This window comes from Epinephelus lanceolatus, chromosome 1 (genome assembly GCF_041903045.1).
Source record: "Epinephelus lanceolatus isolate andai-2023 chromosome 1, ASM4190304v1, whole genome shotgun sequence".
Classification (NCBI taxonomy): Eukaryota; Metazoa; Chordata; class Actinopteri; order Perciformes; family Serranidae; genus Epinephelus; species Epinephelus lanceolatus.
The window spans coordinates 38,534,680-38,553,778 of NC_135734.1; the positions used below are offsets into that span (position 1 = coordinate 38,534,680).

At 41.0% G+C, this 19,099-nt stretch overlaps 1 protein-coding gene across 5 annotated transcripts; it reads left to right on the forward strand.

The window, feature by feature from the left end:
* Positions 1–1,224: 1,224 nt before the first annotated feature.
* On the forward strand, positions 1,225–15,574 carry mybphb (myosin binding protein Hb). 5 transcript variants are annotated; one of them, XM_078170208.1, is made up of 18 exons: positions 1,225–1,511; positions 2,753–2,809; positions 2,931–2,987; positions 3,109–3,162; positions 3,282–3,338; positions 3,526–3,588; positions 3,747–3,815; positions 3,983–4,117; positions 4,815–4,982; positions 9,127–9,215; positions 9,312–9,507; positions 11,633–11,772; positions 11,886–12,045; positions 12,244–12,380; positions 14,115–14,301; positions 14,438–14,491; positions 15,129–15,160; positions 15,245–15,574. In XM_078170208.1, the coding sequence occupies exons 1-16, from the start codon at positions 1,301–1,303 to the stop codon at positions 14,467–14,469; spliced, it is 1,812 nt and encodes a 603-aa protein (XP_078026334.1). In that variant the 5' UTR covers positions 1,225–1,300; the 3' UTR covers positions 14,470–14,491; positions 15,129–15,160; positions 15,245–15,574. The 5 variants fall into 5 exon arrangements, with proteins under 5 accessions (XP_078026334.1, XP_078026337.1, XP_078026340.1 ...); XM_078170211.1 differs by lacking the exon at positions 2,753–2,809; XM_078170214.1 differs by lacking the exons at positions 2,753–2,809; positions 2,931–2,987.
* Positions 15,575–19,099: the final 3,525 nt, after the last annotated feature.

A 19,099-nucleotide genomic window follows, 5' to 3' on the forward strand; every position in this document is an offset into this window, starting at 1 on the left:
TCCTTAGGACCCTCACAGTGGATAAGGAAAAACTCCCCCAAAAAATCCCTTTAACGGGCGAACTTGGACTCAACAATGAATTGATTAGAATTTGATGGTCAAAGCCAAGGTCACTATGACTTTGTGTCCATCTCATTCTCATGAACGCAATATCTCAAGAAGGCCTTGATGAAATTTCCTCAAATCTTGCACATATGTCCACTTGGACTCAAGGATGAACTGATTAGAATTGGTTGGTCAAAGGTCAAGGTCACTGTGACCTCAAAACATTCATATGCTACTTGTGACAAAATTTTATACAAATGTCTGATAGGATAAAATGATGAAGTGATGACATTTTTTATATCCAAAACATCAAAGATCAACTTCACCGTGGCAGTGTTCAGCAAAAACACTCTCCTGGCCATTATTTAATGCCATAACAATGGAACAGAAAGGGAGACATTTGGTTAATTATGGAATTAGTAACACTAATCTTGGGTCTCCATCTTTAAACTGTGCTGAGTATATAGATTTTCTGTGATGTCTGGTTGAAGGTGTGTGTGAAGCATCCACATTTTAGAATATGTAACTTATTTGCAGCAGCATCGACACTGCAAAGCTGTCATGGCTACACATGAATCTGTGATGTAAACTGCAACTGCAATTTTACTGGTTTGTGGGTGTATTAACTGCAAGGCGGTAATTCTAGTTTCTTCTGGTGTTTGCATTTACACTACAGAAAGCATAAAAATGGTTATCATTTGTAGAGAGAATCATCTTACTGAACAAAACGTGAGCATCATAAAGTTTTATTTTGTTGTAGAGCTTATTTTCTGCAATAACCCAAAATCCAGTAGAAAAATATCACTGGCTTTTAGTCAGGGGGAATCCTGGGTGATGTTTACTTGCAGGCTGGCCCACATAAAAACATCCCTGCAGCACTCTTATTTACTAACATAAACAATGATATCATACCACATAAATCATGATCAATTACCACCAAGAAGCTCAATTAAATTCAGTAACTTGTGGTTGTATTATCCATATATTTAAAAGTTGTTTACATGTTTCCATTTAATTAGGCAGTAGTTAATGTATTGGCACAGTTGATGATGCACAGTGAGCATTAATGAGTGAGATAAACAGACATGGAGGTCTGACTCAGACTGGGTGCTCAGTATCTGTTACATGTCTTTCATTAAGGGGCGGTGCTTGAACCTGCTGGGGGCTATATAAGCCTGCCACCCCCGCAGGACAGGCGGCATTGGATACAGTTTTACGGACTCTACCGACTTGGGAATTAGCTGACACTGCAAACATGCCGTCCAAGCCTGCCCCGATCAAGAAGGCGGCTAAGAAAGAACCAGCCAAGAAGGAGGAGAAGGCTCCAGAACCGGCACCTGAACCCGCTCCTGCCCCCGCTGAGGCCGAAGCTGCACCTGCTGAGGCTGCTCCTGCCGAGGCAGAGGCCCCCGCGGCCCCGCCAGCTGAGGAGCCCAAACCCCCCACCCCACCTCCACCCGCAGATGGTAATGCACCCGAGCGCAGCGGCGCGTGAGCCATGAGTTACTGATTATACAGCATACTATCATTTTTATTTCTCAGTGGATGAAGCCTGGATTAGTTGTTTAACCTTTTGATTAACGGTAAAGTAGTCTGATCACCACATGGTAAGCACGAGGTAACCTTTACGCACACGGGGTCGGGCGCACTCAGTTTAAATGTAGCCATGCGTAAATGTAGCCATCGGCTTAAAGCCAAACATGCATGTTAACTGCATAAAGCGCCTGCTTGGACTCTTGTAACTTCTGACCGCCTCTTCTCTACACACTTACTGAGAGTCATTCTGCACTTCAGAGGCACATCATGATGGTAACTGGTAAAGTCGTTATTAATATGCGCTTTTATACCTCAGTGAAAGCTCCATACTGCAAACTTAATCAAATCTAAATGTCTAAATGATAAAAATCTGATCATGATGGTGACACTGATTCAATCTGCTCCCTTTCACTGACTTATGCACAAGGCATATTAACAACTGCTGTTCTATTTAAAAGTTCCTTTCCTATTTCTTCACTATATTTAACATCTAATATCTACATCAGCTGCTCCCACTGATGAGCCTGCTGCTCCAGTTGCTGCAGATCAGCCACCCGCCGATGGTATGACACCTGAGAGGAGTATCTCAGTTACCAACCAACTCACCCATATCTGCTCATTTCAACTTTTCCTTTTTTTTTCTCCCCTTTTAAAAAATGCAGATTTAACCTCTTTCATAACATTTTGAAAATGCCACATGATATTTTCAAAATGTTAGATATCTACTGATATCTTCTAACCTCTAATATCAGCTCCTGCGCCTGCTCCAGAAGAAACGCCAGCCACTGCAACTGAGGCCCCTGCTGATGGTAAAATACACTATGAGTGTATTACCATAGAAATAATCTTTTATTTCTATGGTACCAACAGAGAACATTTATATAACCTCCTTCAGTAAAAGATATCTTCCGGTGATATCTAATACTAATATCCTCTAACCTTTAATATCAGCTGCTGCGCCTGCTACAGAAGAAACACCAGCTCCTGCAGCTGAGGCCCCTGCTGATGGTAAAATACACTATCAGTGTATTAACCATAGAAATGTGTGTCTATTTCTATTGTTTTTGCCAAAGAACTTCTTGAAATATTGAATCTCCAACTGTCCACCTCCTGTAGTAACAGATATCATCACTGCTATCTAACACTAATATCCTCTAACCTCTAACATCAGCTGCTGCGCCTGCTCCAGAAGAAGCACCAGCCGCTGCAGCTGAGGCCCCTGCTGATGGTAAAACAAACTATCAGTGTATTAACAGATCGTATACGAGCATTACTAAATTTTGAGTCTGTCATATCAAAGATAATTTCACTAATATCTAACGCTAATATCTTCTAACCTCTAAAATCAGCTGCTGCTCCCGCTCCAGAGGAAACACCAGCTCCTGCAGCTGAGGCCCCCGCTGATGGTAAAGACTATCAGTGTTAACAGAGATCATTTATATTAGTATGACTAAAACTTCAACCTCTTAGAGTAACATATAACCTCACTAATGCCCAATGCTGACATCCTATAACCTCTTACATCAGCTGCTGCTCCCGCTACAGAAGAAACACCAGCTGCAGCTGAGGCCCCTGCTGATGGTAAACAACAGAGTGGAGTAACAGACATGTTCTATAAGTTTCATTACAACTTGAACATCGGACAGTAGGGCTAACTACACTAATATCTAACGCTAATATCTTCTAACCTCTAATATCAGCTGCCGCTCCCGCTACAGAGGAAACTCCAGCCGCTGCAGCTGAGGCCCCCGCTGATGGTAAAGAATTCACATGAGCCACAACAGATTGGTTTATTATTGAATATGAATCTTCAACCTCGTACGTTAAGGCTGACAGCACTAACTTTGATCACACTCCTCAGTCTCAACATGCACATTATCATCTGTAAGAACATGTACCATCTGCTTAATGCGCTAATTATTAATATCTAACATTTAATAATAGCTGCTGACGCTCCACCCGCGGAGGAAGGTGCTCCTGCAGCTGAAGGCGAGGCACCCGCTGATGGTAAAGCACAACATGTTCCTCTTCACGCCTCCTTCTCTGCAATATCTGAGATTATTTTTTTTAAGCTGAGAGCTGTGAGGTGCATTCATTTGATGCTGTAGCATCGCCCTGCTCAATACACGCTGCCAATATTAATGCAAATGCCTGTTTAACATCAGCTGAAGCTGCTGAAGCGCCTGCACCAGAAGAGCCTAAAGCACCCACACCTCCTCCACCTCCACCCAAAGGTAACCCTCCATTCAGAAAGGAAACATCTCCGAGTGATTTGACTCTACTTTCATCACTTCTTCCTTTTTTGTTACAGTTAAAATAAAGAATCACAACCTCTTACGATCAGCTTTGAGTCAATTTCTCCTTGCACATGTCTGATTTAATATTTCTGTGATGTCCGCAGAGCCCACAAGTGTCCCCCTGGACCTGTTTGTTGAGGATAAGAACGACACTTCAGTCACTATCATCTGGAGCCAGCCAGAGGTCGTCGGACCATCCGGCCTGGATGGATACACCATTGAAGTCTGCAAGGACGGAAGTAAGTCCTGCTCTGCTTCTGACCAGGTGCACTAAACACTGACATGCACAGAGGGGGTCGGATTATTAATACACCGTGACAGAAATGCCAGCTAACCTTTTTTAAATTATGTTGAAAGCTTTTATTTCAACATCTAATTTTAGTTTTTTTTTACAGGATCATTGCACCTCTGATGTCTCTAATTATATCTGTACTGTTTGAATGCATGCAGGAACATGTTAAATTGCTGTTTTAATGTGGGTCAGCCATATCGGTTGCAGCTGTCCCAGAAGTGTCACTCGCAGAGTTATATCATGAGCTACCTAACTTCTCCCTACAAGGGAAGAGGCATTTCAGGAGCTGCGGTGGTCTTGCTGGAGGTCCTGCTTTTAGACCTACAGCCCTAAGCTAATATCAGCTGCAGCTCCATGTGGGCTGGATTTAGCAGACGGGGCTGCTCACACAAAGAAACAGCAATTTCATGTCTCAAACTGTAATGATTAATAATTAGTGTCAAACATAATCATTCCAAAGCCGCACAACAAGCAGCGCTCACTGTCGTGATTTAATAATTCTGTATGAGTTTCTCTGAGGTTGCCCGCAGTGTTCACAGTCAGCACACTTTCTGATCACAGTCTTTATCCCATAATATCAAGATAAACAACAGCTCTGTAATTTGTATCCGCCTGTCTTCATTCTGTGTAATCTCCTCGTTCAGCTGAGGACTGGAAGGCAGTCAATGAGGAACTGCAGAAGTCCACCCGCTACGTTATCAAGAACCAGACCACTGGTGATCGTCTGAAGATTCGCGTGGTGGCTGTGAATGCTGGCGGCCGCAGCCCCCCCGTCACCCTGCCTGAGGCCGTCCTGGTGAAGGAGGTCGCTGGTAAGAAGTGTGCAAGATCCATCTCAGCACAGAACATAAATTAACATGTAGTAATGATTAATAGAGTGTTCATTTTTAACACAAGAATTTAACTGCTTACCAGTGCCAGAACTAGCACATTTAGCGCCCTAGGCAAGACCCCCAAACAACCCTTTATAGCTTTTCCCTTTCATTTCTGTCACTGTCATACTCTGTACATACACTCCCTTTTTCGGAGGGTGGAGGGCCCAGGTGGCTGCCTATGTCACCCATGGGAAGATCCGCCACTGCCACTTACTTATTTTACCACTTCATCATTTAGATGAGTAAGTTTAAAAAAAGCAAAAACAAAACTAGTATTCTATATTAAAAAATAGCATCTACTGTATACAGGAATCCACAGGAGACAGTGGAAAAAGACTTCCCAAATTGGTCCCGATAATAGACTAAAAAAGGCCCTTAAATACTGAAAAATGACAAAACTTAATATGCCATATAGTTGCACAAATGCATCATATAGTGTGTCCAAAATAAAGAAAAAATGGAAAGGTACTAAATATGATATACGCCATACACATGTACACAACATTAACCACAAATAAGTAATGAAATGGAGTGTAAGAGTCATCATTCGGCCATTTTCTCCATTAAGAGGAGACACTACAGGTCAACAGGGTAAAACCTGTAACTAATAGATATCACCATGTCACTTCCCCGGTTAATAACTTAGATTAAGACAATTATTTTTGCATTAAAAGTAGGGTTACAGCAGTATACCAGTTTCAAGGTATACCACAGTAAAGAAAATAAATTTAAAAAAGCAACCGGACAGAGAATCTCGCCTTTATTTAAATTATTTTCAAAAGAGAGACATACTTCTATTAAAAAACAAATGTTTCCAGTTTCAAACATAATAATAAAGTGTTAGTTCAAAACCAAAAAACCTTGCTTTTTTCATTTCTATAAGTGTCCCTTTAACTGATAATAATAATAATCATTATTGTGTAATACCGTCATACTGTGAAGTTTTTGTACCATGAAAATCTCATACAGTTGCAACCCTAATTACGCGTTTTCTGACACTTTAATTTTAAATATGCAAATGAGCTATAATCTCATTAAATATGTGCTTTTTGCATACATGTCTTTCCACTAGTCTGAACAAAGACATGTTATGGAAGCAAAATAGCCCCAAATGTCAAAGCTGATCAGTGCATGAGAAAACTATGTTTCACCTGTTGTGTTTCCCCTTAAATCTTAAATCTGGTTCTCAAAATGTTTGCCTCAGACACAATGTGGGTCTGGATCACCAAAACTTTAAATCAAGTTGCAAACGAGTCTTTATTTAAACTTTTAATGGGGTTGTTACATAAGGAAACATGATAGACTGAGCTTTCTCTTGCGTGCTACTTGATTATCTTAATCCATCCGTAAAACAAATATGGGACAAAGTATTTGACACAGGCCTGACCTAAACATTATAGAGCCGTTTGTTACGGGAGAGTTGTAAAGTGCAGATGTCAGATCAAAGCAGCTCAGAGATGTTTTCCTCTCAGCTGTCTGCTGGCAGATACCTGCAGTGTTAACGGTATAAAACCGTGGCCTTCTCGCTCGTCTCTGCACTGATCCACCTGACCACAGTGTGATAACTACCCACTTGTTAAGCAGTTGGGTTTTACTGATGCCGTACACCTTCCAGTACTAATATAGATGGTATAAAGTGATTTGTGGTATAATGATGATTGCACCCTGAGGGCTCTAAAAGGAGGAGCTGCGTTACTTCAGCCCACTCACAAATCATCGTTATGCGTAATGGAGATCTGAACAGGGAGGGACGGCAACATGATACCGGCCGGACTTGCAATATTTCAATGCCATCAACATCATGTTCGCCATAGCAGGCAGGCCACCACTTACAGAAACAACTCATGAATGGTTTCCGACAAAATGGCCACAAAGCTTTGGAAAAATAGCTGGGATGTCCTCGCTGTTAACACAGATTTTTTTGTGCCAAGGGTTGTAATCCCTGCCAGGATTCATGCTGAGGGGAGTGTCAGGCTGTAGTCTGCAAGATCGATGGTGACAAGTGATCTGACTGGGAGCAGGTGGGGGCTGTGGGGGCAGGAGAGAGGGGTGGATGGTAAATTCCAGTGGGTGGGGGTGGAGGTGGTGGGTTATGGAGCTATGCTCTCAGGTGACACCCCAAATCTCATGACACTTCCAGAGATTCACTGTTTATTTTAAACATGCCTCGGACTTTGCAGGGAGAATGTTCATCAGGGTTAATCCCCTCTGAATGAAGTGATAAGACACTCAACATGTGGTATGTTTGTTCTACTACACAGATACATTTTTACCTCGTCTCACTTCCTTTTTCCTTTTTTACACCAAATAATATGTTCTAGGTTGTATTTACAAACCAGTTCCCTTCATGCTCCATTTATCCACCACTTTAATGCATTCTGACGCGAGAGGGACCAACTGAAGCTCCCGATCATGCGTCATGAGGGGAGGTGATATACCACAGTATGCCTTCTTTATTTAGAGTCCTGACAAATGTCTCTCTGCTGGACTCAGCAGGTGGTGCTTCTCACCAAATCACTTCTACAAATGAGCCTCAGCGAGACACTTCTGAGGCTTAAGTGTCATTTCAAACGTCACAGCAGCTAACTAGCCGTATGATTTTCTTTTTACGATGATTTATTGGGGCTTTTTATAAGCTGATGCACAGTGAGGGATGAGAGGTACACCCACCAGGGTGCCTCATGTCTTTGTTATATAAACAGTGATTTAAATTCCCTACACGCAGATCTTATGTTTCCAATTTCCTGCTATTTCAACTTAATTTGTCCCAGTAAGGCTATTGTATGTGTCAGCTTGCACAAAATAGCACATATAACACAGTTAAAAGTTGTTATATGAGTTTGAGTGAAAATAAGGGTGTAAAAATATTTTAGGATTCATCAGGGCGTCTGCCGGTCATTAAAAAGTCTTAAAATGTCTCAAATTCAATTTTATAAATATTAGGCTCTTAAAAGTAATTAGTTTTAAAGGCCCAGCGTGTAAGATTTAGGAGGATGTAGTGGCATCTAGTGGTGAGGACAGCAGATTGCACCCAGCTGAAACGTTTCCTAGTTTGAATTACTTACTGACAGTGTTCATTGTTCAGGAAGTTTTTATTGGGAGGTGAATTATCCGCAGAGGTCTCCTCCTCTCGGAGCCGGGGATTTAAAGTGGTAAAAACACTGAATAAAGCAGTTTCACATTTAAAAAATTAGTGTTTCCCAATAGGGAGGGGCTGCTCACATTAGTGTAGAGCCAGTGTTTGGTTTGTCCATTCTGGGCTACTGTAGAAACATGGTGATGCAACATGGCGGACTCGGTAGAAGGGAACCTGCTCCCTATGTAGATATAAACGTCCAAGGTAACAAAACACGACGATTCTTATTTTAAGGTGATAATACACTAGAGAAAACAAATTAAATTTCATTTCTGCCAATATATCCCCTTGAATCCTTCACACTGGACCTTTAAATTAAATTTGTGAGGTCTTAACTGCCATAAACATATCACCATATTTCATTTATACATATTTTAATTTCTTTTTGTCACAATATGTCAAGCCCTTATGAGTGACAGTCTACATTTCTGATGATACAAATCTTTACACCTACCACTGAATCTAATGCCGTCTTCTTCTGGGACCACACATATATTTGCTTACCTTAAATTTGGTTAAAAGTTATCTTAAAAGGATTTAAAAACAAACAAATATGGCAAAGCATAGGAAAAAATAGAATATGTAGCCCCGAAGTCTGAGTTGTCCCACACTTTGTGTTGGCACTTTAACACATCATTCTGTTAAAAAAACAGAAACGTATTCACCACAGAGTGGACGGATACATTAAGTGGTAAAGGACTTAGAGTAAGGGTTACTTTTACGACCAGTTACAGCACAGACGAACCCTGATGGCACCAGTGAAAATTCCCTGGCTAAATGGGGCTTAGGTCTGCTCAGCGTATTTATTGATTTTTTAAAGATTTGTTGGTCACAACACGAAATTTAAACCTTTTGCTTTACTCTAAGAACAGATCCTAACAATCCTTTTCAAGCTGCTGATCCTCCACTGATGCTCAAATAATCGTGGGATGTTTTTCTCTCTAGATCGTCCCAAGGTCCGCCTGCCACGTTTCCTCAGGCAGAGATACGTCGCCCATGTTGGATCTAAGATCAACCTGACCATCCCCTTCACAGTAAGATGAAAATGACTGTATTGTCCTGTAAACACACAATGATTAGAACTGCAGAACTACTCAACATTCCCTGTCTGATTTTTTTTCTTTTACAAGGGCAAACCCAAACCAGTGGTTTCCTGGTTAAAGGATGGGCAGCCCCTGGACACAAAGAAGGTGAACATCCGCAGCACCGACAGAGACAGCATCCTGTTCATCCGTGCAGCTGAGAGAGAAGACTCTGGAGTGTATGAAATGTGTGTGAAGGTGGATGACTTCGAGGACAAGGCTTCACTCACCCTGCAAATTGTTGGTGAGCAAAATGTTGTATCAAAGAGAAAAAGTACGACCGGTGTGTCCCATAGTCTGTATAAAAATAATGGACGTAGCCACTATGACATCATCCATTGGTTTGTGGACCATCATTATAAAGCCTTGTTTTAGGCCGTCATCAAATTAGGGTGCTTTCAGACCCAGAGTTGTCTTGCTTTGGTCTGAATCAGGGACTAATTTTATTACAAAGTTGCATAATAGAGTTGGTTCGTGCTCTCACGGCAGCATTTACAAGCAGACCAGATAAAATGCCTTGCATGAGAAAGCTGCTCTTGACTGGTCAGAATTTCCATGTGGGAAAAATCCAGGAAGTAAACAAAACGTTGAAGAAGAGTACACTTGCAAGATAAATGTGACACTTTCTAATGTCACAATGGAGGGACAACTACGCAGGTTGATTTTAGCGCTGCTCATCGTGGACTATATTGCTGTCATTGTTCATTTTAGTCAAACCATACAGTTTGAAAACGAGGCGCGGCTCCAACTAGAAAACAATGTTTTGATGCATTGGATGTGCTGAATGTGCATATTAAGGCAGTACAGGAGGAGGTGCACATTAATAATCCTCCAGGACTGTAACATGCTCATGTTTAACCCAAACAATGTGTCATGTGACTGCAGTTGAGACCACCTCTTCGAGAAGGTCTCAGTGAGGTTGTTTTGGTACGTACCCGAGTGTGATTGTTATGTTCACGCCTGCCCTAACAGACCTAACAGACGAACTTGAGTTTGATTGAACCGAACCAAACAAGGCCAGAAATGACTTTAATTGGACAAGAGGGTGGAGCTAACCTAAATGCTAGTTCCTAGAATAGCTAGCACACTACATCACAGTCTATGGTTAACTGTGATAATGCTACTGCTACTTTTCTTTTGCAAAAAATGACCTAAAAACCATTATAACATAATTTAGTGTCTATTTGGACTTGGGTGAGAATAGTCACACTGCAGCTTTTAGGCCACGTCGCATTATTATGGATTCCACTGCAAGCTGTGATTAGCTGGTACTCGTTACATCGACACATTGAGATCAGAGGCGGTTAGGATTAGGGCAAAAAGGTCATGGTTATTACTAGCCAATCTGAGTGGTAAATTCACGAGAAAACACTGACAAATGTGCTGCCAGGTGCCTGGTGACGTAGTGCAAAGAGCAACACAGTCCACAGAGGTAGTAAGAAGTGGTGGGTGTTGGTCAAGCACAGGACTTTCACACAGGAGACTTGAGTTTGAGTCCATGAGAGTCAGTGTTGGCTTATTATTCTTAGACTTATTATTTTCAGTTTTTAGAACATATGAAGCTGCTGAATGCACATTGTGTACAAACACTTTAGCACAATATCCGACTAGACATTATATTTTGACGTTGCTGGGATGCCCAGGATTATACACCGGGGTGGAAATAGCATTGTTGGCTACGAACACCTGGGTGTAAATAGTATCTGCCAAAACAAAATATACGTACTGGAAAAACAACTTCTAAGGTGTTGACTCCTTAGGTCAGAGCACTCTAGCAAAAACTCCAGGCACCTAGAGTACGGAAACGCACATAGCAACGCAAAAAGAGCTTATTAAAAACAATTACAAAAAGTTGCCTCCAGCTGCGAAAACACCTTCTGTCAGGGCCTTAGAGAGTCTTTTGGTACAACCAAATGCTCAACAAGATTTCAGGTGACCAAAACGTTGCAATTAATTACCATGAACTGTTAACATACATTGAAACACCCACCTGTCACTCACCTGTCACTCAAAGCAGCCACACCCTTGATTGTGCACACCTTTAGCTTTAATAAAATGTAAGTGGCTGAGTTATAAAAAAAAAATTCAGCTCCCGCACAGTTGTGATGAATGGAGAAATTAGCTATAGAGACCAAAACCGTGGCTGTAAACATGTTTATTTCGGCTGTAAAGTTGAGCATTTTAAAAGGGGGGGTCTGTGGGGATTGACTGGCTTCTGGAGCCAGCCTCAAGTGGCCATTCAAGGAACTGCAGTTTTTCCACGTTAGCTTTATTATTGAGCCCTGGAGGCTGCTGCATGATGTGTCCGGGATACAGTGAAGAATAATATGGAAGATTATTACATATCTGTGATTGTTTGCTGTTCACAGAGCTGCCAGGGCCTCCCGCCAGTGTGAAGATCGTGGATACCTGGGGCTTCAACGTTGCTCTGGAGTGGACCGCACCCAAAGACAATGGAAACACAGAAATCACAGGTTACACTGTCCAGAAGGCCGACAAAAAGACTGGAGTGAGTTTGTCTAATAAATAATACATGATGATTTTTAACAGGAGGCTCCCTCTGGTACATTACCCACAGTAAATCCTGAATCCTCAAAACCTTCTCCTGTCATGTGTCTGCAGGACTGGTTCACTGTGTTGGAGCATTACCATAGACTGAATGCCACCATCTCTGACCTCATCATGGGCAACACTTACAGGTTCAGAGTGTTCTCCGAAAACAAGTGTGGAATGAGCGAGTCGGCTTCTATCGCAAAGGGGGAGGCCAAGATCCTGAAGACAGGTAACGCTCTCTTTTATTGTTCCTCGACCAGCAGGGAAATACACAGAGAGAAACTCATTCAGTACTTTACGCGTTAAGTATGAAAATAATATCTTTAATTTGTCCTGTTTCCTCTGAAGCTATTGTCAAAATAGCAAAATGAATTCAAATATGGAGGTTTGTTCTTAATCTTTGGTCTGTTTCTCGTCCTCCCACCAGGTATTGAATACAAGCCCCCAGAGTACAAGGAGCACGACTTCAGCGAGGCGCCCAAATTCACCACCTCTCTGTCTGACAGAGCCACCACCGTCGGCTACAGCACCAAGCTGCTGTGCTCCGTCAGGGGATCCCCAAAAGTACAGTAACATTTTTCATGCTCAGGTAGTCATGCTGCTAGATCATGTCACAGCTTCAACGAAACATTAGCACTCAAACTCTTGTTGCTCAGCGTCCTCCAAATACTGATATTTTATGTAAGAGTCGAAAAACTGATATTGTTCTTTAAAAAAATAACCCAAATCTCAACACACCATCAAGGCAGCATTTTTAAAGCAACCCTGCTCACACAAGAACAATACAGTCAATTTGACAAATAGAAATACATCAGGCTGGGTATGAGCGACACAACAAATATCTTCTGTCCCTTTATACGTTTTATATCACATTCACGGTATATATCATGATCCAACAATTGCTCTGTAAATTCAGTTTAGAAATGGTTTAATGTAACCATGTAATATTTCATCACATTTGATTATTTTCTTCTTTTAGTTTTTAGATTTGTTGGCAAATCTCTACATTCTCATATTTCATATTTCTACAGTAGCACGGTATATGTAAGGGATAACGTACAGCGAGCGAGTCATTATTGCGAAATGAACCCTGACAGGATGATGATGATCTTGAATCACCCTGAATTCAATAATTTGACACAAAATATTGATTTAAAAATGGTTTTATGGCTTCCACTAAGCATCTACGATCAGATTTGCGTCCATAGCAACAGTCTGCTCATCAGAAATAACTTTTCTTTATAATAGTTTTTATGTCATCATATCATTTTATGTATCTTACTCATTACGAAGCTCCTGTACTGATGATATTTATTTGTTTTTTTAAGTGAGAAATTATGTGAAGGTGTGTCACCCAGTGATACATCAGAAAAGGACTACTGTTTTACAGCGATAAAGAGAAATAGGTAACAGTTACGGTACAGGTTTGAATTTTACAGTATGTTATCGTAATTTTGGTGTCATAAAAAAAGAACTGTGATTCCATTTCATATTCAGGGTTCTGCCTGCTATATTTCATGATTCATACTCAGTTTTTCTTCTTCAGAATCGAGTACTTAACACAGCCGTGATAAATTATCTGACAAAAAAAACTCTCTTAAAGTTTATTTTCATACATTTTACTGTGAAATAATGGAAAGAAAAAACCTAACGGGATGCTTGGGAAATGATTGGCAGTTATATAAGTTTACCAATCTGTCATCTAAAATCTAACTGATGAACAAGTGAGCATTCACTGTTTGAGAGGTTGTGCCGTCACAGCGGTGGTGCCACTGCTCAAACTCCTTGTCAGCAGCTTCATAACCATATGAAGGTGGTGAGTGGACATACGGAGAGTTTTTAACAAACACCTCTCCTCCCTCGCTCATCTATCCCTGTCAGTGTGTTGGCTCCGACCTGAGAATGTGTAATATCTCCGCTTGGCCTTGTTAGCCTGCTGACTGAACCTCTCACCTCCTGTTTGGGCTCGTAATCCCACCGGGTCTAACAGGACATTAGGGTTGATGGTCTTTATGAGAAGGCTAGAACTGGTATTCTTTGCTTCTGAAGTATGGGAGGTAGAGGAGAGGCTGTAACTGTGACAGGTCAGCAGGGAAGCGGGGTCACATGTGTGACATTCCCCAGGAGGTCCCCACCGGGTGTGTGCTGTGTGTCCACTTCAATCAAAAGGGTGTTTTTTTTGCTTCCGAGAAGCACAAATATAAATAGAAACAACACTGCTGCTTGTTTATCTGTGAGGTGTGAGATGGAGGACAACATACAAGAATGTTTCACTCATATTAATGTTTTGTTCCACAGCCCAAGGTCATGTGGATGAAGAACCAGATGATTATTGGAGACGACCCCAAGTACAGGCAGATCTGCGTCCAAGGTATCTGCTCTCTGGAGATCCGTAAGCCCGGTAACTTTGACGGTGGTGTGTACTCCTGCAAGGCCCTGAACGATCACGGAGAGGCAACTGTCAGCTGCAAACTGGAGGTCAAACGTAAGTCAAGATCTTAAAAATGTCTCTTTAAAAACTCTTTTTTTAGATTGTAAAATTTGTATTTACGTTGTTGCATTTGCTTTAGCTGTATTTGATTTTTAACCTGCTGCTAATAACGTGTCTTTATGTTCAACAGAGGCAAACGTTGCAGAGGCAGACAAGAAATAAGTCAACATTCGCATTCTCACAGGTCAGAAATGACACTGCCTATCAACCTCTTATAATATATTTTAAGGTATTTCTTGTAGCTCAGTTGCACAAAGTGGATATTTGTGAAACAAGTGCAAAGAAAGCATGATCATTAAACTGCATGGATTGAATAGGTTGATCTATATGAGTCGCCTGAGGTGACATCTGCCTTCTCCGTGACTTCCTCTCCATACATGGAGGGCACTAAACTTGGAAAAGGTGTTCTCTGCCACTGAGAGAGTCCAGGAGGTAGCACCCATAAATTAAATCTGTAATGGCTCGGCGTGCACTCGGTTAGGTGTCTTAATCACATTTCCTTGACTCAGCAGCAGCAACAGCCTCCTTTAGGACACAGATACAGCATTTTATTTGCAGGTTACTCCCTCAACACTAATGAAGTTTAAACATTTTGAAGCTTTAATCTGTGTAAAGTTGTGGTTTAATACAGGACTCAATAAATAATTGTTAAATAAAGCTTCTTTTCAATAAATATAGTTAAAAAACAAGATTTTTTTTAAAATGTTATGCCTTATTTTCTTTTACTCTGGATGTAATTCTGAATCACTGCCGTCTCTGTGGCTGCAGTCCCGACTCCTTTTTAACACCTGTTGTTATTTGTCCATGCATTCCCAAATTAGGAGCAGAAGGAATGAGGCCTTTGCAGCATAAGGTGAGTGACCCTTTTAGCCTTTCTAAAACTGTCGTCCACACTGATGAGTAAGAATTTTCAAATAATTTTCTTCATCATTTACAGGAGGGTGCTGGATTCCTGGAAGAGCATGTATATATGGCTGGTGACCACACTACCAAAAGGGTTGTTGCCTGCGACCTCTTGCCAAGTGTTACCCTGTGTTATGATGAACAATTGTTGTCGCTTTATGCCTTTATCGTTAAACTACAAGTCCACATCCGTGTCCACAATCAGCTTTTTCCCCCAACGATACTGTATATGGTAACTGAATTGTCATCCTGTCAGTCTAACTTGGTGTACACCAACACTTTGACAGCATTAACTTACTCTTCCTCACGGGAGAACTACATGTAACATCCATGTGTTTATATCAATAAATAATTTAATTTCTGGTTTTGTTTTTTCAACACAGTGTCTTCTTTAAATTGAAATCTCCAGCAGATGTAGTGTAAAGACTATACTTGTGTACAAAAGACTAAAAGAAAACTTTATATTTTGCTTCACATATCACACATTATTCTAAATATCTTAATCTGTACATAGTTTTAATGAGATATTATTAAAATGCAGTAAAGCAGGGACAATCATTCATGTAGTTATTAAAGATTTTGCACATCATAGTTTTGGTTTATACTGATTTTATTGCTGAAAGTGGAGTCCTTTGACTCGTAGCCACAGGGGAACCTGTATTGGTGCTGTTTGGCACCCATCTCTTAAAGGTGCTACACAGAGCCTAAAATAGTGCTTTATAGAAACATTAGAGGTGTCATTTTGCACTATATTTGTACATTTTTTAGCTTGGGGGGCCCTTAAATGATGCCAGATAATACCATAGGTGGGTTAATGTGCTTGTTAATGTGAAACCTGAACCTTAAACCTGAAGAAACACTGAACTGACCTTGATGGTCCAACAAGCTGTCAGAGTAAGCATGGAGCCCACTCTGTAACTAACTGCACTCCCTGAAGAAATATTATCATATTTTTGGAAAAATGAAAGAGTGATTCCAGAGAGAAGCAGACAGAGGGGTCTACAGTCTGTGTTTGAAGGATATATCCAGGATGTCAAACTGACTCAGCAGCAACAACAGGTTAAAAAGACAAAGATAGTTAGAAGCTAAAGCCAAACTATAGGCTACAGATCACAGTGTAAAAGTGAACCACCACATCACTGCTGATCGCCACACAAGACAATGAATATAAAGGGAAACTTTGCTGATATTGAACCAGCTGTGTGGCATCGCAGTGTGTGCAGATGAACACTTTGGCTTCACCCGCACCTCTCCAGGGGAAGCCAAGCAACATTCACCTGTGGTTGAATATCAGCAAAGTTTGCCTGCTTCCTTTCACTGGTCCCTGTGCAGCAGGGTCGGTCTTTGTTTCACTGTTATAATCATTAAAAAGCAAAAGCAGCATGTATATACATTCAGTAGACTATATCTTCAGTAGCTAGCTAGCTAACCCTACACTTTTCGGGGTTTGATTTGGGTTTGGGAACAGAGAAGAAACGTTTATCTTTTTCCAACCTCTCCAGGTATCGAGTATCATTAATACACGACGTGCCCCAGACACAACATTTAGCTCCAAATCCACAAAACCAGCCTGAAAATGAAGGAAGTCTGAAACAACTGCATTAGAGTCAATGGAACACAGCTGTGTTGTTGTCGGACCCTGGTCTGAACCGGCCCGATGCTACGTTATGATTGGCCAGTCTGCGCCCGGGGGTGGGACTTAGCAAAGGGTCAAAAGGGCAGTTTTGTTTGTCCAATCTGGGCTTCTGTAGAAACATGGCAGTACAAAATGGCGGACACAGACGGACTCCTCGGACAGATATAAATGTCTCATTGTACGGTAACAAAAACACAGCGATTCTTATTTTCAGGTGATTATACATTAAAGAAAACACTTATTATATTAGTTGAATTTCTTACAATATATCCCCCTAAATCCTACGTAGTCTTTATTGTCACTGTAAAGCATTCAACAAAAATACCCTCTACTTGGTGCAAAGCAATCAAAACACACACACACAATAATAAAAAAAGACAAAGAATATAAATGTATAAAAATGTTGAAAAATAAATTGAGTGTACTAAAGGAAATAAATAACATTATGTTACCAATTATTTCAGATAAAATGCAAAACTCTTTCAGCAACAGAAAGCTACTGTTTCTCCAGTTTTATTTAATTACTTTCCACTAACAGTCTGACTCAATGTATGAAGCCTTTTTGGCAGCAGACCAGTGAGAATCTGGAGACAGTAGCACTATTCATTTGGCTCGTACAGACCCAAGAGCACATCACAGTATGCCAGGACTTCCATAATAATAATGCCAGTCCATAATACTGAACTTGTAGCTATTTAGACTTTGGAGTTACTGGCATAGTGATACAGGGCGGGATGCCAGAGATATCCAGGTTACAGAGACGCATGGGTTCACACACAGAGGCTGACAAAATTAGCCTCAGCCCTCCATCTCGCTCAGGTTATTTTGGGAACAAGTGGTTCGACCGGCAAAATGTGCTTTTAGTGTATGTTGCTGTAGATAACTCAGAGAGTGGAATGGAAATCACAGATGGAAAAGGAACAAAAATACAGGTAGAATAGGAGAGTATCTGTGCATCAGAGAATCTGAAATGCATGTGTCTCCCCTCACACGACCATGTTCAAATTAATTAACCGGATGCTGGTGACAGAAAAATGTTCCCCAGTAGCACACACACCCATATAGAGGTAGTAAGAAAGTGTGTTGCATAATGAGGGAACCAGCTCTTCAGTTAAAAAATGAAACTGACTCTTTGAATGTGGCGTCCTCTAGTGTTACAACTGAGAAATAACATCTGCAGGCTTTCTTTGAGGATTGAAAGACCTGTTTTATATGAGTGCATTCCTAACTTGCTGCCTCCACATACAAAAAAATTATGAAAGATTAACTTCCAATTTCATTTACAATCCTTTGAATACACATTTCTGCCATTTAGTGCCGTCAGCTTGCACAATTTGCGTGGTGCAGCTTTAACCTGTGGGCTGGGAGCCATAATGGGTCTCAGGCCTACTTCTGGTGGGTCCCTGGATGCTGACATGCTGCAATAGGGTCATGGAGCAAGAGACTTCGTCTAATTTAGGTCCCGCACTGAGAAAGTTTCAAACCTCTGATGAAAACCATCATTAAATCACTGATGTATGATGTAGGTAAGTGCACATATGAAATATATTAAAGTATGTTTGAAGAATACTCGTGAAATGAGAATCCTGTAATCTCATGTTTAGTCAGCTGGGTGACAGGCATAAAAACTGGGGTAGGTGGTTTAGTTTTGGCGTCACTGGGCAAAAATCCCACAATAAACTTTAACAATATTGTTATATACCAAGAGTGAACACCTCCTCTTGACGCTGTTTTCAGGCTTTACAAAATCAAGCCTGTGATGAGAGTCTGAGTATCCTGCAGAGAAAGTTGCTATTCCAGCATTGGCAACAAATGCCTACACAGCAAAGCAACCCAAAAAAGCAAGACAGACTTATCAGAAAGACAGTTTAGAAGTGAGTCTGACAATAAACAAAGCAAAACATGAGTCAGTATCAGCAAAGCGTTTCAGAGATGAAGAGATAATGTCGCTAGTAGTTTAGCTTTCTTCTAAACAGAGCTAAAGCCTCATTGCTGCAGCTTTAAGTTCACATTTATGTAGCTAACGTTAGCTAGCCTGGGATCCAGTCTGTTTTCATCCTGAAGTCGTCAAATTCTGCTGCTTTGTCAGTAGCTATATTTCCATCCAAAAGTGATTTGAATCATTGGGAAATGCGCATTAAAAGAAATACCAATCCTGTGTGTTTCCATTAAATGTACGGACTTTGGTGAAAACTACGAACTCGCACGAGTTTTCCACAGAACCGGAAACAAAACAAGTCTCGCATTCTTCTT

Bases quoted from the DNA above. Each gene is read 5' to 3' on its own strand.
- mybphb (XM_078170208.1), top strand. From the start codon at position 1,301: ATGCCGTCCAAGCCTGCCCCGATCAAGAAGGCGGCTAAGAAAGAACCA. The intron at 2,988-3,108 runs GTAAAGACTATC...CTCTTACATCAG, and splicing joins AGCTGAGGCCCCCGCTGATG to CTGCTGCTCCCGCTACAGAA. The intron at 14,302-14,437 runs GTAAGTCAAGAT...TATGTTCAACAG, and splicing joins CTGCAAACTGGAGGTCAAAC to AGGCAAACGTTGCAGAGGCA.